This window comes from Haliotis rufescens, unplaced genomic scaffold (genome assembly GCF_023055435.1).
Source record: "Haliotis rufescens isolate VD_foot unplaced genomic scaffold, xgHalRufe1.0.p SCAF_9, whole genome shotgun sequence".
NCBI lineage: Eukaryota > Metazoa > Mollusca > Gastropoda > Lepetellida > Haliotidae > Haliotis > Haliotis rufescens.
In genome coordinates, this window is record NW_025964383.1 from 15928288 (window position 1) to 15952221 (window position 23934).

The window sequence follows — 23934 nt, forward strand, 5'->3', positions numbered from 1 at the left end:
TGATGAATATTTCACTTGTATTACATAGAAAGATAAAACTTTTATATCAGCTTCACTCAATAATAACACTTATGTCTATATATTGATGTCACAACTATTTTATTCAGCTACCGAAGCTTCTGGGGATACACATCATACAAAGGAGGAGGAGTCACTACAAGTATGTACACAGTGACTATTTTTATTTAACTAATACCCATCTCAACTGACATTATGAGAATCGATCTATGCAGTTGGGATACGATGACAAGCATCAGCCACGTTGGCCAGCCTGGCCTACCGATCCGGTTAGTCGCCTTTTACGACAAGCATAGTGGCATTTTACGGCAAGCATGGACTGCTGAAGACTACTCTAACCAGGATCTTCATGCTTATAATGTAGCAGGAATTGTGAATTGATTTGAGAGATTTCGTATGAGTATGAAAGCCTTGTGTCGCTTTTATTCATATGATGTTAGTGAGAGCATTTTTTATCAGTCATAATTATTTATTATTCCATTTCAGGAGAAAAACCAGAGCAAAAACGTACAACAGTGTCTAAACACCAGGAAAGGTTTGTTGTTGTCAATGCGGACATATAAATTGATTATGTAACGTTATTCACTTCAAAATGTGATTTCGGTCTTTTGATACTGAATGCATTTTAGTAATAATATTGTTTAACTATAATATCAACATTCATATACTGTGCATGGGATGCCATACTGTTTCGAAACTTAATTTCACAAAGACATCTGCCCCAGCAATGCTCTGAGGTCAAATGAATGACGGTCAGGGAAATCAATCAAATGTCAACCTATATTCCATAGCAGAGGAGAGGGAAAAACAGAGGAAGAAACAGAAGCACAAGAAGAAACACCCTCAGAAGCCGAGGCACAGACGCAGCTCCAAAGAAGAGGATGAAAACTGTGCTTCGCCTGTTAGTTGAAGTTTGTTTTTTTCCTTCGTTATTCCCTTTGTTCAAGAGGACTGTAAATCTGTCTTATATCAAAAGATGACACTTTACTCTTTTGTACAAATTATTTCATGAATGCAATGGGGTGGTTTTTTTCTGAGAAGCCTGCCTAATTATATTACAATGAGTTATAGCGCCCTAAAAAATGATTTATATCAACCAAGTAATATAACTTAAGCAATTACGTCAATACATGCGTACTTTCAGATGGTTCTAATATAATATTTTTTCATTCCATTTTGTAAAGAATGTTGTCACTTACAACCGTTCTTAGAGCACAAGCTATTATGCATATTTCAATAACATAATCGACACCAGATAATCGCTTCAGCGTTAATTCAATATAATTGTATCATCAGTGTGTATAGGAAAACACACAGTTCACAGTGAATCTTGAATATGTTTACAAACTGTATTGTATGTCTTCAAAGATATTGGGTGTGTAAAATCTGTTCTTGTGTCTTCTTCCTAGGACGTATCTAAACAACATCCCCCAGCTATTTCAGAAACGCAGGGTCAACTTCAGAACACAGGAGCGGACGAAAGACAATGGTGTAAGCATAACAGCGTCCTTCGTCATTGACGCCTTTACGTGCGTCACATATTTCAATGTCATTCCTCATGCACCCGTTTCACCTAACTTTGAATATGCTGGTATTTTCTCTACTTTCCCAAGAGAATTAATTCCTCCCTGGGTGACCCCAGTAGTGTCTAAATTAAACGCTTTCACGTTCTAGTGTTGCACTTTGTCAAATCTATCAATACTGATCATTCAGTATTTCATTGAAATATTCAGTTGATTTACAAAGTCTTATTTCATCTGAATTTCTGTTCAGATAAGAACTCTTTTTCCTCTGCAGCATTTGATGGAACTGACAAACTCAAAGAAAGATTGGAGAGTCTTGAGAGGGTAACACAACCAATTTTAATCGTACACTGCTTTTTATTTATATTATATTCAAGACACAAACATATTCTGCTGTCAAAATAACTTCTATTTATATGAATACATTTTCAAAAAAATCGGTTAATGCCGTAGAGAAAATTATTATGAACGGTTTGTTTTGTTTCAGGCAAGGGATGAAAACATAAGGCAACTGGTTCCTCTTCTCAGTGGTAATTATACTACCTAATGGTAAATAGGTAACGTACTGCCGCTGGTAATTATACCACCTGATGTTAAATAGGTAACGTACTGCCGCTGGTAAGTAAAACACCTGATGTTAAACAGGTTACATATTGCCGCTGGTAAGTATACCACCTGATGGTAAACAGGTAACACACTGCCACTGGTAAGTATACCACCTGGTGTTAAACAGGTAACACACTGCCACTGGTAAGTGTACCACCTGGTGTTAAACAGGTTACATATTGCCACTGGTAAGTATACCACCTAATGTCAAACAGGTTCCATATTGCCGCTGGTAAGTATACCACCTGGTGCTAAACAGGTTACATATTTTCACTGGTAAGAATACCACCTGGTGTTAAATAGGTAACACACCGCCACTGGTAAGTATACCACCTGGTGTTAAACAGGTTACATATTACCGCTAGTTTGTATACCACCTGGTGTTAAATAGGTAACACACTGCCACTGGTAAGTATACTACCTGGTGTTAAACAAAATTAATATTCCGCTGGTACGTATACCACTTGATGTTAAACAGGTAACACACTGCCACTGGTAAGTATACCACCTGGTGTTAAACAGGTTACATATTGCCGCTGGTTAGTATACCACTTCATGTTAAACAGGTTACATATTGCCACTGGTAAGTATACCACCTGGTGTTAAAAAGGATACATATTCCGCTGGTACGTATACCACCTGATGTTAAACAGGTTACATCTTGCCGCTGGTAAGTATACCACCTGATGTTAAACAGGTTACATGTTGCCGCTGGTAAGTACACCACCTGATGTTAAAAAGGTTACATACTGCCATTGGTAAGTATACCACCTGGTGTTAAAAAGGATACATATTCCGCTGGTACGTATACCACCTGATGTTAAACAGGTTACATCTTGCCGCTGGTAAGTATACCACCTGATGTTAAACAGGTTACATACTGCCGCTGGTAATTACGATTCTTTTTGCATACATTTCAGTATAAAGGAGGGTACCCTCCACTGCATACAACAGTGACCTTTTCCATTGTTGAACATTTAAAGTCGATTTATTCCTATTAGGACCCTCAATATTTACATTCGTAATTAAGTTGACTCGAATTGTATGCTGATATTTATTGTTGCCTAGTTGAGTGGCAGAACACACTGGGCTTCCTGAAAAGAAATACGGTCACGCTATCCTGGTTTGGCGAAGACACGAAAAGATTCGATTATGTAAGTATACACATCTTTATGACCGATGCACAAAGCTTGACTTTGCAATGACATGTGAGTTAAACTAGCATTAATGTAGAACTTATTTTACCCTCAATCTCAATAATTATATAAATTACGGTATTCATTGGAAATAGATGATATAAATATATTATGTGCAATAACCAGCACCAGTGAAAATGAAATATGTTGTTAGATCACTGTTCTTAGATTAATCCTTTATTTGCTTTGGATCCAAAGATGGAAACATATTACTTCAAATTACACTCGTGCATTAAAAAAAACTGTATTTATGGATTTGGTTCACTGTTTTAGGATCAGCTAGACCGACATGGCCCTCTGGTGCACGAAACACATTCTGACCAGGAAGGTATTTGTCAAGGAAATTCTAAAATGCAGTTACAGTGGGGGCAAATATCTACCCAAGGCTTTTCCTTAATTTGCTGAACAAGAAGGGCGTTCAATTCACCTCTGCTTGACAATTCATTTCTCTTGTGTCATGTTTGAAAGGGGGTGGATTAGGTGGGGGAAACGGGTTGCACAGTCGTCTGAGGCGCCGCAATTCGGTTACATGCAGAGTTGCGTCCATGGGGCACACCAGAAACCTATGATTGTGGGTTCATCCCGATACCCGTACTCGTGGCTTTCACCGAAGTGGTAAACATCTGAGACCTGCATCTCTTCGGTCTTTCCTCCCACATCAAACTGACATGCTGTGAAACAACTAGAATTATGTTACAAGCGGCGTTAAATCCCTCAATCATTCATGTTTTTAGTTATTCGGTTGCCTTCTCTAGATTCGATCATGTACAGCTATCAGAATGATTGTAAGATTTGGATTTGTCTAAAAGAATCCCCAAGTCATATTGGCCATAAAAATTTCTATTCCTACATTCCCTTAAAATGGGTCCCTCAAACTGGAAAAGGGGAAATCTCTAAATGTCCAAATATAGAAAGTTTTTTAATGCCTTTGAAAAAAAAGACGAAACTGTTCTGAAGTAAAAGAATATATATGCTCGAGTTTGTACAAACACAAAAAGCAAACATTCAGCTTGTCTGTGGCTCCATTGCAGATCAGGAAGGTCCACAAATTGACACTAAAAGCAAGAAAGGATTCCATTCAGATACAAAAGAGGTAAGATTTATGATATTTGGGAAACTACACACGCATTCAGACGTACGCTAATACAATATTGTGTATGTGTAACGATTGCATATAACTGGTACAAGTATAGCAGCAGCGAGTGGGAATCGTTCCCATAGTTTGACATTATCGTATTCTAAAGACGTTATCCTAACACGCAAGTAATTTTAATGGCAATTCAAAAATACAAAAAATAATGCTGATCTGCTTTTTTGTTTGTTGCTTTCTTTCTTTACATGATCCCCATGCAGATTCTGGGTTCGAACCCAGCAAGCCAGACTTGTCATAAGTGGCGACTGACATTGGTCGGGTGGTCAGGCTAGCTGACCTGCTTGATTGTGTGTCCTCACGGCAAGGGGTATACTCTTTATTATATCAACCGCTTTGTCAACAGTTTGTATGGTCAAGAATAGATGAACATCAGACAGCCGTGATGTAACTGGAATAGTGCGGTAAAGTTAAACAACATCCCCCACTCACTTATGTATAAAGCTTTGTGTTGTCACTAGTCTCCTTGGTTTCATCTTTAACGTAGATGTATCGCCTGCTGTGTTGTAGTCATATTTGTTTGGTTTCAACCTTTAGGATATTCTTTGAAGGTATGTAATAAATGCCATTCTAGTTCATGGTTTCTCCTTTTTAGGTTGCAGTGCCAAAGGGCCATGACAGCACAAGATCACCATTCAGTTGTGAGTGAATGAAGGATCATTTGCTTGCATTCGTAACATCCTCATAAGAGTTATCTACTCCTAATAATACGTAGTTGTTGCTATACATTAGGCGTCAGAAAAGCCTCAAAGAAACAGAATGTTGATTTTTCATCACAATGGTCAGGGTAATATGTCTAATTCCCACATATGTGTATTTGTTGCAAATATTGTCACATTTCCCAGGGTGTCAAAGTGTCATGTGAGGTTATCGTTTATGACATACTGTTACTATCTGTCAATAATGTGATTATATTCCTAATCTATGTTTCTTCTTTTCTAACCGTCCATTCATTTCCTTTTCTAGCACGAGTCATTGGGCAACAACGTTGCAAGCATGACAGTCCAGTTCATCAGCTCAGGAATTTTCAGTTGGGAAGACTGGATGTTATGTGCATTTATAAAATGCTGGGACGGGTATGTTCACTCATCATCAAATGTGGTAAATTTGAACGTGTTAAATTTACAAAAAACACATGTACTTTACTGGTAGCTCCATGTCACGCGTAACACTTTACTCGCAGCTGCCACTAAACGTGGGGCGTTTTACTCGCATCTGTATGCACACGAGGAACACAGCTCCATATCAAGAGGAACACTTTACAAACAGCTCCATGTAACGAGGAACACTTTACAACAGCTCCATGTACACGGGGAACACTTCACGAACAGCTCTTTATCACGAGGAACACTTTACAAACAGCTCCATGCACACGAGGAACACTTTACAAACAGCTCCATGTAACGAGGAACACTTTACAACAGCTCCATGCACACGAGGAACACTTCACGAACAGCTCTATATCACGAGGAACACTTTACAAACAGTTCCATGCACACGAGGAACACTTTACAAACAGCTCCATGCACACGAGGAACACTTCATGAACAGCTCTATATCACGAGGAACACAGCTCCATATCACGAGGAACACTTTACAAACAGCTCCATGCACACGAGGAACACTTTACGAACAGCTCTATATAACGAGGAACACTTTACAAACAGCTCCATGTCACGATGAACACTTTACAAACAGCTCCATGTCACGATGAACACTTTACTGGCAGCTCCATGCACACGAGGAACAATTTACAAACAGCTCCATGTCACGATGATCACTTTACAAACAGCTCTATATAACGAGGAACACTTTACAAACAGCTCCATGTCACGATGAACACTTTACAAACAGCTCCATGTCACGATGAACACTTTACAAACAGCTCCATGCACACGAGGAACACTTTACGAACAGCTCTGTATAACGAGGAACACTTTACAAACAACTCCATGTCACGATGAACACTTTACAAACAGCTCCATGTCACGATGAACACTTTACAAACAGCTCCATGCAAACGAGGAACACTTTACAAACAGCTCCATGTAATGATGAACACTCTACAAACAGCTCCATATCACAATGAACACTTTACTGGCAGCTCCATGTCATGCATAACACTTTACTCACAGTATTAAGAACACGAGGAACACTTTATTACTCCATGTAACGAGGAACACTTTACAACAGCTCCATATCACGAGGAACACTTTACTGGCTGCTCCATGTTACGCATAACACTGAACTCACAGCTCCATGTCACGAGGAACACTTTACAAACAACACCATGAAACGAGGAACAACAGCCCCATTTCCTGGGGAACACTTTACAAACAGCTCCATGCATACGAGGAAAACTTCACGAACAGCTCTATATCACGAGGAACACTTTACAAACAGCTCCATGCACACGAGGAACATTTTATAATCAGCTCCATGCACACGAGGAACACTTTACAAACAGCTCCATGCACACGAGGAACACGTTACAAACAGCTACATGTCACGATGAACACTTTACAACAGCTCCATGTCACGAGGAACCTTTACAAACAGCTCCATGTCACGAGGAACACTATACAGACAGCTCCATGCACACGAGGAACACTTTACAAACGGCCCCATATCACGAGGAACACTTTACAAACAGCTCCATGTCACGAGGTACACTTGACAAACAGCTCCATGCACACGAGGAACCCTCTACAAACAGCTCCATGTCACGCGTAACACTTTACGAACAGCTTCAATGTACATGTACTTGAGGTACACGTTACTTACAGCTCTATGAACACTGTACTCGCAACTCGATGTACATGATAAACTTCTTTACATTTTACTCACAAATCCACGTGCAAGACGAACAGTTTACTCGCAGTTCCATGTACAGGGGGAACACTTTACATTTCACTCACAACTCCTTGCATGTAAAGGCCATTAAACTCACAACTTCATGTAAACGAGGATCATTTTACATAACGTACATAACGAACCTTCACTTAATTCGCTCGTGTAAACTAGTTCACTCACAGATCAATGTACATGGGGAACAGTTTACTCACAGCGTTGATTCAACGACGAACATTGTACTCAATGTATTTTTGCTCGAAGAACAGTTTACTTCCGACTATATGTACACGGGGCAGTCTCAGTTCACAGCTCGACCTTAATGAGGAGGGCACCTATTTGTACCGTATACACAAGGAACACATCGTCCATAGTGACATATTCACGAGGGAACGCATCAAGTATCGTCATAAGAAATTCCTGTACGAAATATGCATCGCGTTGTGACAAACTGTTACCAAACATTGAAAACATTTGATATCCCAACAATAATGATGTATTTTACATTTATATTTATCAGATGACAACCGCGGTTAATACTAGCATAGCTTATCTACAAGACAAAAGTGGACATATGGAGAAAGGTTTGTGTTTAAATAAATAGCACAACAGTCGTTGCTAAGAATGTCACTTTACTGCAAAAGTATATTGTAAGCTAATTGTATTAATTGTCAACTAATCTAGACAAATGTGAACATGCGGTTCTTTTTATGGAAATATGGGGATAAAATGTGTTTGGACAACGAATTCGGCATTCACAAAAATCTGTTAAGGAACCAGATGCATTGTCAGTGGAAGATCTAGGTAATTGGAACTCTTCACAGAAATGTAACCTAAGCACACAATCATACCAAATCTCACCACATCCCCTTCATGCCATTTCAGCTTTTGGCTGTCCTCTTCACCTTGTGGGAGAACTGGATTCGACCCAGTGTTATCCTGTTTCATGTAAGAGTGTTACTACATTTCCACCCCACATTGAATATTTCAGATAATTAATTATGTTTATATAACCTGATTTAACATATCCACTTTGAAAATAGAAATTATCTGTTCATTGAGACTAATTTTGAACTAAATTGTATTCGGAACTTCTATTGATATTTCCGCATGATGTCATTGATGTTATTCCGGCCTTCTTGCCACCAATAAGCCCAAAAGACAGATTGTCAACAAAGTTAATTATCCGTTTATCGACTATAATGAAAATTGTGATAATACCTGATATAATGTAATTGTTAAAAAAACTAAATTCCAATACGATAAGAAATCTTTACTAAAAGCAGGGTGAATCATGAATCACTATCAAATTTTGCGAAAGGCCAGCATATCCTTCCCCACCAGTGGCACCCGTCACGAACACATGCAAAGGAAAACTCATTCGTAATTATGTCTGAACTGTACTACCACAGAGTCATAAATTAAATGAAGCATTGGAAGCTAATAAGTATATTCAGTACGAGTAAAATTACAATACATGTTTTGTTTTAGGTCCTGTACTTTTTCTTGACGCCCAGCGGGTCAACCAAAGAAGATGGCATGTCACTTCAGATGGAAAGTTAGTGAATGCACCACCATCAACACAACGCAAGGATAACACTGGATTAGAGGAATATAGTGGCACTTGCAGCCATATTCCTATTCTGCTTCCTCCAGATCTCCTCACAACAACATCTGTCGGCATCCCTCATACAGCCCAATACTGGGAGACACATTCTCATGTGGGAATTGTCGGGGGACAGGGGTGGCCGCCGATCCTGGAGATGGGTCTCTCCGAGGCAGGACTGGTTGACAGCAGGACCTGGGTTTGTAATCAGCCTCGCTCCTGGTGCGTCGCTGTATGGAGATGTAAGAAACATGGCGGAAAGATATGTACCCGAACGTATGAGGAAGGGGATTTTGGAGGCTGTATGAGTGACACAATGTCTGACATTCCCGGCACACAGGCCACCCTCCACTATGGCCTTGTGCTTGATGTGGGGAGAGGGAGACTCGCATTCATTGATTTGAACAGGAAGGTTGTTTTGGCAAAGTATGATGTTCAATTTCGGGACACCCTTTACCCCATGTTTGGTGTCTGGCGAAGGTCTGAAGATTTTTCAGTAGCGCTGAAACTGATCAGCGGGGTTGACGTCACAATGTCCGACACAAAGAGGACTCTTATTTGCCAAAGTCTCCAGTAGCAGAGAAACCTTGCTTAAATCACTCAAACAACTGATTGTTTACTCTATGCAATCTTATCAAAATATTTTAAACGGCAACGCCAGAGAATGACCAGTCTTGATTATCCACCGAAACACACTCCATTGTGCGTGAAAGGGAATATTGCGGTGATAACTTATAGCAATGGATCACTGAAAATCAGTGATGACACAAGGTGTTAACGAAAAGGGTGAGCATGTCCTACTGGCAGCACCCGTCACTCACTCCAAAAACATTGTCCAGGAACAGTCTTGCAATTGTTCAGTATAACAGTAGAACGATTACATATATGCAATCCTGTCTTGTGAGTGTAATTTTACGTCCAAGTTGTCAGATTGTGTTTACTGTAATGTAGGCAAATATGAATCTGAAGGACAGACAGACAGTCTGTCACAGACAGACAGACAGTTGATGTTCCCAGGGACATCATAACCCGAAAGAAGCTACAACATATAGGTGTCCGAGAAAAATCATAATGCAACAAATGTCTGCTTTGACTGAGCGTTACTTATCTTTACCATTGTATACGTTCAATTATTGTTTTTGTGAGGAAATCTACTTTCCGGTTCAAGTAGAAATATTCTTCCAAAGTATGTGATATTTAATGTTAATACGCACAATGATGTATTTTCATTTAAATATCACTTATTCATTATATTCATCAATTTTGGTATCTGTCGTACAGCCCTTGCTGTAAAAGTTTGAGTGTTGTACTTTTATTTCGTTGGCATTTATGATAGATGAAACATGTTGACGAAAAATCTTAATTTTAAGCCATTGTGTTTAATCACTTAGATGAGTTCATACCAATGTGTTATTGTCACATGAATACATTTGTTAAAATGATGCTTCATTTAAGTTAAAATTTATTTCATTGTACTAAAGTTTGCGAAATGATAGTGTTATGTGTGAATGAGTATGTGTGTAGGGATTCATTTGAAGATTCATTTACGTTCAAATTTCTTCTGTTAAGGTCCATCGCATCTTCAGCAGCTTTAACCAAAGGTCTAATAATGTCTTGGTAACATTGTCTCTTGAAAATGAATTGTTGTGTATTGCTTCGTTCAAGATATTCCATTAAAAGAGTCTGTAATTGCCTCGAATCGTTCTTTTCAGTTTACTTGGAGAGTGTATTGATTCGAGAATACCATTATTCTGAAGTGATTTCAGTTCAAAACCTAGTGACAAAAGCTTTTGCTCGTCACACATCTATAATCTGTGACGCCCATTCTTGGGCTAATATAACTTTCTATTAGACGATTCTCATTATCTACCTGTTCATGGTCAGACTCTACTTTCACTTAACGTTAACCCACACCAACCTTGGAGCCACAAACTTTAAACTTTAAAATAAGTATATATATATATATATATATATATATATATATATATATATATATATATATATATATATATATATATATAATTAAATAAGTGGAGTAAGATTGAACACAGTTTTAATTGGCTAGCGCATTCAACTCGTACCACGTACGAGTCTCATCAGGCCATAACTGAACATATAATCTTTTTGTGTGTACACAACTGTCACCAGTCGTTATAATCAATCGATGAAGCAGGCGACTATGGTTGTCGTAAGAGGCGACTGACGGCTCGCTGACTTGGTTGATTCATGTCATCAATCTCGCCGTCATATAGCTGGGATATTGCTGAGTGCGCTGTTAAACAACAAACAAACAATAGATGAAGAATTACAAATATGTGTGGGAAGGGCGGATTCGAGGAATTCTAAAATCCAGTTTTTGTAACTTTCGATTTCATTCATCGTTCTTACTTGGGAAAAATTGTACATTTGTGACAACAGATAGATTAGAAAGCACGTACATTTCCCAAACGTTTGTATCACACTGATTTTGTTCCAACACGCCATTATATCTTAATTGAACGTAGCTGCTGATAGCGGAGTTAAATTTAAACTCACCCACTCCCTAATACCTTATGTCTGTACTGACCTTGTTATGACGGTTACACACATCCATGTAATGTTTACATGTAAAGGTGTGTGTGGTCCAGTGACAGCGGTTGTGTGTAAAGTACAAAGGCGGGGTTGGTCCAGATTGTTTGTCTGGTTTATGAAAGGGAAGTAACTAAGTTAAGATGTGATAGTTGATATGTGCTCGAGCAATATATCGAACAGTCCTCAAATACGGGCTGTATCCTGCTATCTGTATGTAACAATATCCCCGTGATGACGCTCTGCACCACGAGCATGCCATGATTAGCATGATATGACGTTGAAAAAGCTGACTTTGTTACCGCAGTTAGGTTATAGTTGATGTTGTTGTTGTTGATGTAGTTGTAGTTGATGTAGTTGATGACAGATTTGGAAAATGACCATCCATATAACAGACGCCGTCTGTCAAACAGATGAAATGAATATGAATACACGTGACATGTTTCTATCACTGTCCCGTTCCACGAAACAACCTCAGGGCAGAGGTGATCGTAAGTTCTGAGATTTCAACCTTAACTGAGGTCAACGTGTTTATTTTATATGTTAAGTATTTATTATCGAGAAATACGTAATTCTAATCAAATAATACAATTTTACCAGTAAACTATTTGAGCAATTTCATTTAATTTTATTAATACTATATAGACATGGAGGATATGTGTATTGTCTCGTCATTTTGGGGGCGGTCGGGTAGCCTAGTGGTTAAAGCGTTCGCTCGTCACGCCGAAGACCCGGGTTCGATTCCCGACATGGGTACAATGTGTGAAGCCCATTTCTGGTGTCCCCCGCCGTGATATTGCTGGAATATTGCTAAAAGCGGCGTAAAACCATACTCACTCACTCACTCACTCTCGTCATTTTGCCACATTGAATGGACTGACAAAGTTGATCATTTTATAACTTCCGGGATACCAAGTTCTACACTTGTGTATGGAATATCAGTATTCATTTAAATTTATTTGTGTGATGTACTTGGTCATGTTGTATGGTATCAGCTAATGTGTACGTTCTAACACATGAGCAGGTGTGTTGAATAGTCTAAATTGTCACCAACAGAAGAGGGCAACAACAGAAGAGGGCAACGAAATGGTATAAGTATCATGTACATATGAAGACAAGACCCATCACTATTTGTATACATGGTTCACAGTGGGATATGTTCAGATGAACGTTCGTGATTCTCGAGCTAAAACAGATTACACAAAATAGATATCATAACCCTAAACATAATGAAACAGTTGCACCGAAAAGTCGACTGTTTGACTAGCCTCAGGTGCTCATGCTGTCACTTTTGTTTAAGCGTAATTAACACTTACGCAATACCTGAAAATCTTAAAACATTCTGAAAATCAGCGTCTGCAGGACGTTGATATGCAGCAAACAGGAATGGCGCAAAAACAAAGTTGCCAATCATGTTAATGTTCATCAAACACAACATCGTCTCCTTAGAGACCTTATGTACAGCAGGACGAAATTCTTGACTTGCCTCGGGGCGGTTGTCAACGTGAGAGGTCACGTCAACAAGACAACCTTATATAGTTGGTTCATCTTCGGAATAGATACCAAACTGCCACCTTCACAGCTCGGACAATTCAAGGTTGAGACAAATTAATGGCAGAAACACACGCAACCGGTTGAGGGAGCACAACATTCGCCCACGGCACCCATCGATGCCCAATGTTGACTTTACATCACCGTTAGATTTTGGTTTTGGTTTGGTTTGGTTTGGTTTGCCGCACTCAACAATGTACCAGCTGTATGACTGCGGTCTGTAAATAATCGAGTCTGGACCAGACAATACAGTAATTGACATCATGAGCATCGACCCACGCAATTGGGATACGATGACATGCATCAACCAAGTCAGCCAGTCTGACCAACCGATCCCGTTATTCGCCTCTTACGACAAGCATAGTCGCCTTTTACAGCAAGAATGGGTTGCTATTCTACCCCTGATCTTCACGGGTCTCAGAGGTTCGGAAGACAAGACTGGGACAGTATACAGTGCACATATGAGTCTAGGTTTTGTCTAGTTAGCTCCGATGGTCTAGGGGCGGTCGGGTAGCCTAGTGGTTAAAGCGTTCGCTCGTCACGCCGAAGACCCGGGTTCGATTCCCGCCATGGTTACAATGTGTGAAGCCCATTTCTGGTGTCCCCTGCCGTGATATTGCTGGAATGTTGCTAAAAGCGGCGTAAAACCATACTCACTCACTCTGATGGTCTAAAAGCTTCCAGGATAATGTTTTGGGGTGGAAGTGTATTGGTTTGGGGAATACATCATTGTCAAAGGCAGTTTGAATGATCTGTCCAGACTCGAATACTTACAGGCCGTCCTGATATATATATATTTGACTAAGAACAGAAAAACACGTACTAAAGAAGACATGTGTTATCTTGTTTTACTATCGATTGAAAAATACAAATGGTGTTCGAAACTTGTGAATGTGTACAATTGCGAAATACCCCAACACCCCGTACCACTGACACCAAATCCTCTCAAGACAACCCAGAAACCAACACCCCCTCAAAAGAGTATTACTGTCTGTGCTGTTGTTATCACGAGATCTCTAAAGGATACGACGGATGAATATGTATGGTATTGTCTACAACGCCTGGGTAACCAGACTCACAAAGCGGAGCAACCGTTGTATCTATAATGATTACATCACACGTCTGTGTGGTCTGCGTTACGTTTACTGTGTGAATGGGAGACTGTGTCTTGTGTATTGAGGTAACTACATCTGCTAGTTTAAAGTATAACACACAAGGGGGTTCAACAGTTCCGATGTCCGGATGCACAATTACGTTATTTAGAAGAGTCTGGGTCTTCTTTTTTCGGATGTTGATCACTGATTTATGCATTTTTCTGACAGATCGTGTAAAACATGTATGGTTTTACTTAATTAATCATATGTTTTATTTCCTTCTCACCACCAACTATCATAAAATACAACGATGCTGATATCTGCAGTGTTTTGAACAATATTTTTGTAACAAATGTGTATCATGGTATGTCAGTTTGATGCGGTTGGAGAGCCTGATATGCGGAATCTTTTAGATGTTTATGACTTACGTAAAATCCACAAGCATTGATTGAAACCCACGAGCACGGGTATGGTGCTGAGAAACCTAGAAACATAATCTGGGTTTGAAACCCACAAGGAGGGCACCGGTAGGCCTATGATTGTGGGTTCGAATCCCGGTTCGCCCCGATTATGTTTCTAGGTTTGTCAGCACCATACCCGTGCTCGTGGGTTTCACCGAAGTGGTAAACGTCTGAGGCCTGCATCACTTCGGGGTTTCCTCCCACATTAAGCCGTGATATAACTGGAATACATTAAACCCAACTCAGTCACTCACTGAAACCCAGAGCCACAGGTTACCGTCACGCCCTAGGAAGGCAGCTCGGCACAGTAAAATGGTTTGCCTTAAAAAGGCAAGGCCACTCGAAATCGGACACACCCCGACCCTCGACACACGTATGACCTGCACCTTGGATCAAGAGAGAGTAACCTGAATCCCGACACGTCGTGACACCTTACAGACCAAACCACGAAAATATCCGGAAACATCTGGGTTTACAGTTGTACATTTATGAGATTAAAAATGATAAAATGTGTAACTGAATACATTATTTCGACCAGTCCTAAAAGTCACACTACCCATCCTGTCATTCTACCCATGTGATAACTGAATGGAGAGGAAGTTCCTGATGAGAACACGTACTTCCTCAATGGAACTTATTAGACGGTGACGCAAATACGAGTTGAACCGCCATGTATACAACACAGGAGGATATGTTCCCAGTTTCTATAAATAAGGTTCTCTGCGCCGTGATAAACAACTTCCTGTATCGCACCTAACATTAGGTTTCACGGAGGAAGATGTGTGGGTTGCACAGGAACTGTCAATTTATCATAGCGGATTGAACAATGTAGCCCTGAGTGCATATATAGCGAGAAATATGTCCACTGGAAGCATTATATCAACTTCTTTTAAATACCACCTAGCTCGTGAGTCGCAGACAACAGGTCATAACCCTAATCTCCCACAACCAGGTAACACTACCTGGCGGACAATATACTCGCAGGCCTCTGAGTGAGTAGATTATAGTTGTTCCTATAACTCCCAGAGCTGTGTAAATGTGTAAACTATGTAGGCGTAGATAACTGTTGCCTTATGTATATTATTTACCTGAGTTCGGGAAGGCACGCTTTGTGTTGTTGCTATACTTCAGGCTGTTAAACGTCTTCCTCTTAAATGTGCGTGTGAATATAATATGTTCCCGGTCCAAAGTTCCTCGTGGACAGCTCATGTCCATTCAGTGTTATATAACTTATAATCGTTATAACCGAGTGAGAATAGGCCAAGTACCCCGTGCTTGTATTGAGAGTCGGTTAATTGTATCGTAGGCCAGGCTGGCAGAGTGTGAACCGGTTGCTATATGTCACCGTGACCCCTCCAGCTGGCTTGACTGGCTTCTTGTTATTTATTTAGGAGGTCGCCGTGACACATCTAGACTATTGTCACGTTACATATCCTTCACAACAAGGGTTTACTCAAACATCTACTGTAGCCAGTTATACATTTATAATATTCTGTATCAGAGACAGCATATTTGCCTCCGGTGTGACCTCATCAATGCTCCCTCTATTATGAATATGACGGAACAACGACCACTCACTACACACAGGTTATGAAGTGAAGTGTCTGATTCTTAATCCGCGTTTGTCAATACTGTTTCGTGGCTTATGAGGGCGTAAATCAATGCCTATTTATGTTGCGGAACGTTTAAATGGGAAATAAAGACAGCGTGTGAACTATTTCCATAATTTCTTTTTGCTCTTAGTAAGCGGGGCTGATGTATACCGTGTTTTTCCTTTTACAAAATGAAAGTACATTTATGTGTTGGTTCTTAAAATATATACATGCATGGATGCATATATATGTTAATATGTTTTTCTGTTTGTAGCGGTGTTCAGCAACTTTTTAAAAATGTTTCAGGCTAAGTGAATATTTACTTGAGTTGTCTGCATATGTATTCACTGTGTTTATTGTCCCGGACGTATGTGTGTATGTATATAATTATTTTTATATATTAATGTGAAGTTTACACGATATATGGCTTTCCCCTTGGACGTGATGTCGATCACATGACCGCGAAACTGAAGTTCATAAGTGTATATTTTGACTGTATTCTTGAAATGACGTAAACACTGACGGACTACTTCCACATTCCTGGGGAAACTCTGGTAATTCCCTAGCACAAATACAAACAGATTCGTTGTTTCTCATCATTTAGACACTTTAATCGTGAAGTTATTGGGATGGGATGTGTCAGAGAGTTTGACTGGATTGCCAGTTCAAGGAGGTCCTCGCTATAACCCATCATAGAGAACAAAACGAAGAAATGCACATCCAGACTGTCGTAGTATCGACTCGATCCGTGTCTAGACCATAGTGACAGTCTACAGCATTCTATGAATTTACCTTAGGATGTATTTGACACATCTTTACAATCACCTTTCAATGGTCGGCCAATTGATCAGTGATGAGTAACAATTGTAGTAGCTACAGGTTCATTGACAACTTCTTGTCTTGTACCAGATTACGACACGCTGTCGTTGTGGCTGACCTACTGGGGTACTCCTTAACCGACCTTTCTAATGAGGATATTATTTGAATACATTTGTTGTAAAGAAACTGCAGAAGGTTGTTCCTGGAGAGCAAGTTGAGCGTACATAAGCTCATATCAGCTCTCGTTTTGAAGAACTATTTCATTCCACGATACAGCTGGTTGTTGTATGGCTGTCAGTGTAAACACGAAGTCACACTGCTAAAAATAACTGTGTATTGATCTAGGTAAAAGTCCTTATAAAAATAGGGATATAAGAAATCATAAGAATTCGCCATAGGAAGTTTGACAGTGAGTGAGTGAGCATTGTTGCACGTCCAAATATGGGCTGCACACATTGTACCCAGGTGAGAAACCGATGTCGTTGAGACGAACGAACGCTTTAACCACCAGGCCACCCCCCTGCCCCTGACGTTATAGCAGATATGGGTCAAGCATCACCCTACCTTCCCAATCAGGAAGTGTTCCCTGTAACAAGGCAAGGACCCTTATTACAGAAGCCTCCGACATACCAGGAAGTGTTGTTTATCTGCTAGTATTTTACCTTTCCCCGCATATATCCTCGGTGAGTAGACCTTAGACCTTATATGTAGTCAGGTACCAATACTCGATTAAAACTACATTTATAACCACATTTTACGCTTAACGTTCACTCGTTTATATATTAAGCAAAGAACATTTGGGTTTCTTAAAGACAGCCTTTGCACTTCATATGTACGCAATAATATTAGAAATCGGCCTCAACGTTGTTCTCTATCTTAAATAAACCCATAAAGTATGTACATTTAAGTGAGGTGAAGTGGAATGGGGTTTAACGTCGCGTCCAAGATTGTTGCACTTATATAGCGACGTGCATGCACATGTGTGTGGCCGCTTGTAATAGTACGGACTAATGCCGATTTATAGCGCTAGCCCACTGAAATACCATGCCGCAGTTTAACATGAATACCTCACTCAGACACGGTATACCGACTCCGAGTTGACCAGTCCTTATTTTAGCCCTTTCATAAAACAAAACAACAAGTCTTTTAACGTATTTAGTATGACGTGGTCGGAGATCGAACCCCGGACCTTTCGCTCTCCGGGTTAACACTTTACCACAAGATCACGGATGCGGTGGTATATTCGTATCACACAAACATACACAAACAAAAATGACTAATAAGTGGGTGACATCCCCGACACTGCATACAAAACAGGAGCGAAAGGGATGTTTACCGATCAGATACCTCGTCACCTGCATAAATAATTTAAAACTTATCAGGATGATCTTATTTTCAGAACTGCGAAGTAACTAAACAGATATGGTATTGCTGCGGGTATGTACTTTACTCATGTTTGTATTTATATAACTATATCTATGCATAAGAATATAATGTACCAGAATCGTTGATTTACGGGGTTTCACTTTAAATCATGCCTTTGAATTAATGTGTTACAATTTATCCCGTGTGAGTAAAACATATGTAACAAGGGCAAGAGTGAGCGTGGCTCACTAATACCCCCGACCCGCCTAGTGTGTCAGTAGTTTCAAATTAAATAATGGATAGGGTTAGGGTTTGAAAAATTCATAAAAATATGGAAAATTTATAAAAACATTTTCTTTCTTTTGACTGCACCCTTCCATATGACACAGAGTATATGAACTAAGTTTGAGATGAATGCACTGAATAGTTTAAGAGAAATCGCGCGGACAAAGTTTTCGGACGGACGGACGGACGGACGGACGGAACCTTGGTATAACCTAAAAGGTCAGGGCTATAATAACTTTGACAACTTTGTTTTCAGGGAAAGGTACATAAGCAGGAGGAGAGAAGGTTTCATTTGAACACCAAGGATTTCCTTCGTCCGCATTTGAAACAAATAGGAAACAGCATTGCGGATATCAGAAGTTATTTTGAAAAGAAAGGTACATGTACGGCTTCCTTCAACGGAAGTTTTCCAGACGCCAAACGATGTATACAAACACTAAAATCGGTTTCAATATCGTTGCTAGAAGTAAACAGAAGTCATGACCAATGGTTTATTGCGCCATGTGTTGTTTCTGTCATTTGACTGTCAATCTCTTTATTGCAGGGGTCATCAACATGATGCCAGACAGACTGACCAAGGACCTGGTGGACATTAACGCTGAGTTGTTGTCGCTCTTGGAGGAAGATTGTATTTTATCATGTGACAATATTGTGAAAGGAGCATTTTCTGAAACATGCACAGACACTTCGTGCCTTGTAATGTTGGCAGAATCATTTGCATCAACATTCACTCCATGTGTGTTGCCACAAACATTTAAACACAAATGTGACATATTCCTAGCAATGCCGCAGCAACCCCTTATTGTGCTTACATTGACAGATGATTCGCTTGAGACAGAACAAGCTAGAGAATATAATGCTTCTGTGGCCAGAGAAATAACATCAAATCTGCGAGTGTTCACCAACGAGAGCGTTAATATTGTGCATGGGGTTATCTGCAGACACGATTTGAAAGACAGTCGCATGTTCCACACAAAGTTACTTATCCATGCAGCGTTATCGTCGCTATTCCTTCCAAAGTCTTCTTTCTCGATGAGTAGAACAAAATACAACCACGTTGTGACTGCCTTCTGGGCAGCAATGGCACAGACCAAGTCAGTACCAACAGAGACAGGTGAAACTATCAGGTTTCTCACCAAGGACCAGTGTATCGTGCTGGTGGAGAACATGAACAGTAAGCATGTTCAGGTGAGATGTGAGCCCAGCAGTGGGGCCACGATACTGATGCTGGAGGTGGCCAGGAGGCTGAGCAGACTTGGGGACACACTCCTGGTGTGCAGGTCACGGGAGGAGAGAGATCGGCTAAGGTGAATATAAATTTCTGGTAGTTACAAAACTGTAGTTTGTGATTCGACACATACTTTTGACACGATGTCATCATAGTATAATGAACAGGCTCGGGGACATTCTCCTGTGTGTAGGTCACGGGAGGAGAGCGATCGGCTAAGGTGAATATAAATATCTGGTAGTTACAAAACTGTAGTCTGAGAAATGGATTCGACACATACTTTTGACATGATGTCATCACAGTATAATGATTACTGTTGGCATTGGCTGGTATTTTCAGGTCCGTTTACCCATCAACAATATCGATGTACGATGTTGGAAACTGGGATCTGTCCAAGTTTGAGAATGTTGTCAACGACACTCACGAAATACAGTGTGAACCACGAGGTCGTCACTGGCAGTTTCTAACAGGTGAGTTTGAGTCTTTTCATCTGATAATTATTACGTCTGTTCGTTTGTTATTAGCGCCGCACCCACCAATATCCCAGCTGTATGACGGCGGTCTATAAACAATCGAGTCTGGACCAGACAATAACGTGATTGATATCATGACGGTCTACGAAATTTGGGATACGATGACATGCATAAACCAAGTCAACGGGCCTGAACACCTGATCCCACATAACAAGCATGGGTTGCCGATGACCAGTTCTAACTCTGATCCTCACGGGATAATTTTTAAGTTATGTCACCTGAGCATTTAACTAAATGTTTTGTTAAGAGTCTTTCTTTAATGATATTAGAATCATTACATACAATCCTAGTATACCTCATTGTCAGATTTTGCCAGGCAGTTGTGTTCAATTGAGATTTATTACCCATGTTATTTACAGTGGTATTTTAATTGATAGTTTATTATCTTTGTAACGCCAAGGGGGCACGGGTGGCCCAGTCGCTTAAGGCGCCGCGATTCACTGTGCAGAGTTGCGTCCCTTGGGCACGCCAGAAACCTATGATTGTGGGTTCGAATCCCGGTTCGCTCAAATTATGTTTCTAGGTTTGTCAGCACCATATTCGTGCTCGTGGGTTTCACCGAAGTGGTAAACGTCTGAGACCTGCATCACTTCGGGCTTTCCTCCCAATTTAAGCTGACACGCCGCGATATAACTGGAATACTGTTAAAAGTGGCGTTAAACCAAACTCACTCACTCACAGTAACGCCGAATACAAGATATTACAAAAATGTTTTAATTGTCATGAATTAGTATTGTTACTCTCTTGTGATAGATGCTTAACGTTTAAACGATCTTAGACGATCTTCTAGCCTGAGTCCTTTTTTTCTGGTCGAAGATGAAGAAGCATCTAACTGAGTATGTCTATCACGTGAACGAACTGACACTGGGCACCCGTCATATCTGACGAGCACGTTGAAGTATGCCCCAAAGGTGCTGTGTTTAGTTACCAGTGTATACGTAAATGCTAAATACAAAGAGCAGCTGTAAAGATATGTGGTCTGGGTTGATATGAACAATCGCACGGACATGTCTTTATGATGATATTGACTGCATAACACATGAGTCGAATCTGTGCATATATGTTGTATTGTAATTGCAATGTCGATTTCCACATTAATTGAAAAGAACTGCATAAATTGAAACACATGAATCAATCGCGTTTACCAGCTCAGCACGGCCAGTCACCATCGGGGTTCGAAGAACATGTCGTGCCTTGCAACGGCAGACTGGGACGCCCCTGCTTCCAAACGTCCAATGGCGATATTTCGGAGCTAACAAATTGTAAGTACAGATTTTCTTTATGTGAGAAACAAAATCTGATATAAGATTTTGTTGTATTGTCTGTAACTATTTATGGCAACTGTACTTTAATTCTACCTTTGTAGAAATTATCTAACTTTAATAACGAAAATGGGTCAGGAGGGCAGCCGATTGGTTAAAGCGTTCGCTCGTCACGCCAAAGGCACCAATTCGATTCCCGACATTGGTACAATATACGAAGCCCATTTCTTGTGTCCACCGCCGTGCCATTGCTGGAATATTACCAAAACCGATAAAAATCAATAAAGAAATTCTGATTCTCTGCAGAGTTGCGTCCCTTTGTCGTGATCCTTTCCTCGATTTCAGTCTTGACCTGTGTGCACTAGGTGAGGTGAAATGGGGTTTAACGTCGCGTCCAAGATTATTGCACTTATATAGCGACGTGCATGTACGTGTGTGTGTTTGTGTGGCTGCTTGGACTGATGCCGATTTATAGTGCTAGCTCACTGAGGTACCATGATGCAGTTTAACATGAATACCCCACTCAGACACAGTATACTGACACCGAGCCGACCAGTCCTTGTTTTAGCCCCTTAATGCCGAGCGCCAGACAGGGTAACAACAAGTACCATCTTTTAACGTCTTTTGGTATGACGCAACCGGGGATTGAACCCCGAACCTTCCGCTCTCCGGGCGGACGCTCTACCACGAGACCACGGAGGCGGTCCTGTGTGCACTATATATACCTGTGCTCATCATTTCACCCAAACAACAAACACCTAAGACAGGTTTTAATTCATCGTATCACAGTTTGACACGTTACCATTTAATCGAAGCAAAGCACAACTCATGCACTAAATAAATGTTAGTATTTAATAACATTTGTGTAACTGTTTCAGGGCAAGGAAATACAGCTTTACAACCGATGTTGGCTTCTCACTGTTTATCACAACAGTTGTAGACAGGACGTTCTGTGTCGACACCACGTTATTTACCTCGTTATTGTATTCGTCATCTGCAAAGAGAATGTATTTCAAGTTTTGTGGACAACAGAGAGCTTGCTATTTGACAATTTCATATTACGACTAAGACGTCATATTTGTTGCGTCACAATGTGCTATATGACGTCATAAAAGTGACGCACTGTGTAGAACGAAACCTTTGCAAGGCTTGCTCAGTTTGCATTGGGGGTGCAGGGGTGGTCGGGTAGCCTAGTGGTTAAAGCGTTCGCTCGTCACGCCGAAGGGTACCCGACATGGGTACAATGTGTGAAGCCCATTTCTGGTGTCCCCCGCCTTGATAGTGCTGGCATATTGCTAAAGGCGGCGTAAAACCATACTCATTCACTCACTCACTCATTGGGAGGCCCACCTCAATTAGCTGACGAAGTTGCCGTTCTTTCAGTGCCTGTTATAAGTTTATGAGAAGTATTACGGTGAAAACAAACTGCTTGAGCATATAGAGCGCCTTATCTTGTTTTATGGCTGTTGTCGGTGATTCCGTAAATTCTGATTGACAACACACTCAGAACACTGAACTCAGCCCATACAGCTTCATTCAATAAGAATGACACCAAAGAGTTCGTGTTTTATTTAGCCACGGTAGAATGGAGACAGACATACTGTGTTTTTTAATGTAGAGCGCTGCGCGGTCGGATCCAAATTCTTTTCAGCGCGGTTAATTCAACAGGTAAGCTAGCTCTACATTGAAAACAATAATGACTTGATCATTACTCCGGTACATGCAGGCTAATTGACTGAAGCGACAGTAAAATATCCGAAAAATAGCCGTTTACAGTGGCTTCAAGTCTGATCCAAACATAATGGACGACCAAAAAATGGCAGAAATCTGTACCGTTATGAGTGCGCATGCGTAACGCCCTTATTACCGATGACGTGTTATTTTTAACGCTCTTTTGGAATATGGAATATCAAATTTCCTGAGAATGTACTCTTATGTGCACGTATAAGACTGGTTCGTAAGAACAGACAGTGCTAAGTGTTGTCGGAGATTTTTTTTATGCCTAATAGACTAGCAAAGTACTATGCGACGAAGTATATTTGGTAGATTCAGGTAAATTGTGACCAAACAAACAGTTACTACTATCTTATATCTGAACGACACAATGTTTGTTTGTTAGTTTGCAATATTCCAGCTATATAAGGGCGGTCTGCAAATGATCGAGTTTGGACCAGAGAATCCAGTGATGGACACCATGAGCATCGATCTGTGCAATTGGGATACGATG

At 40.4% G+C, this 23934-nt stretch overlaps 2 protein-coding genes across 15 annotated transcripts in view; both read left to right on the top strand.

The window, feature by feature from the left end:
• LOC124122016 overlaps positions 1-10642 on the top strand; it is a 48841-nt gene extending 38199 nt beyond the window's left edge. For 12 of the 13 annotated variants that reach the window (XM_048390957.1, XM_048390956.1, XM_048390951.1 and 9 more), the window contains 14 exons: positions 108-160; positions 505-553; positions 810-919; positions 1428-1509; positions 1816-1865; positions 2029-2071; positions 3216-3301; positions 3617-3671; positions 4375-4436; positions 5089-5134; positions 5460-5569; positions 7864-7927; positions 8229-8291; positions 8835-10642. In XM_048390957.1, the coding sequence (XP_048246914.1) occupies positions 108-160; positions 505-553; positions 810-919; positions 1428-1509; positions 1816-1865; positions 2029-2071; positions 3216-3301; positions 3617-3671; positions 4375-4436; positions 5089-5134; positions 5460-5569; positions 7864-7927; positions 8229-8291; positions 8835-9526 (1565 nt within the window). In that variant the 3' untranslated portion in view covers positions 9527-10642. The remainder of the gene's footprint in view (positions 1-107; positions 161-504; positions 554-809; positions 920-1427; positions 1510-1815; positions 1866-2028; positions 2072-3215; positions 3302-3616; positions 3672-4374; positions 4437-5088; positions 5135-5459; positions 5570-7863; positions 7928-8228; positions 8292-8834) is intronic. The other variant, XM_048390955.1, reaches the window with a different exon arrangement.
• A 4705-nt stretch (positions 10643-15347) lies between these two features.
• Positions 15348-23145, top strand: LOC124122009. Of its 2 annotated transcripts, XM_046485156.2 has the most exons (7): positions 15348-15615; positions 18434-18471; positions 18941-19061; positions 19229-19991; positions 20252-20382; positions 21594-21707; positions 22586-23145. In XM_046485156.2, exons 2-7 carry the CDS (start codon positions 18457-18459, stop codon positions 22645-22647), a joined length of 1206 nt encoding a protein of 401 aa, XP_046341112.2. In that variant the 5' UTR covers positions 15348-15615; positions 18434-18456; the 3' UTR covers positions 22648-23145. The 2 variants fall into 2 exon arrangements, with proteins under 2 accessions (XP_046341112.2, XP_046341113.2); XM_046485157.2 differs by lacking the exon at positions 18434-18471 and having other exon boundaries at positions 15349-15615.
• The last annotated feature ends 789 nt before the right edge of the window (positions 23146-23934 follow it).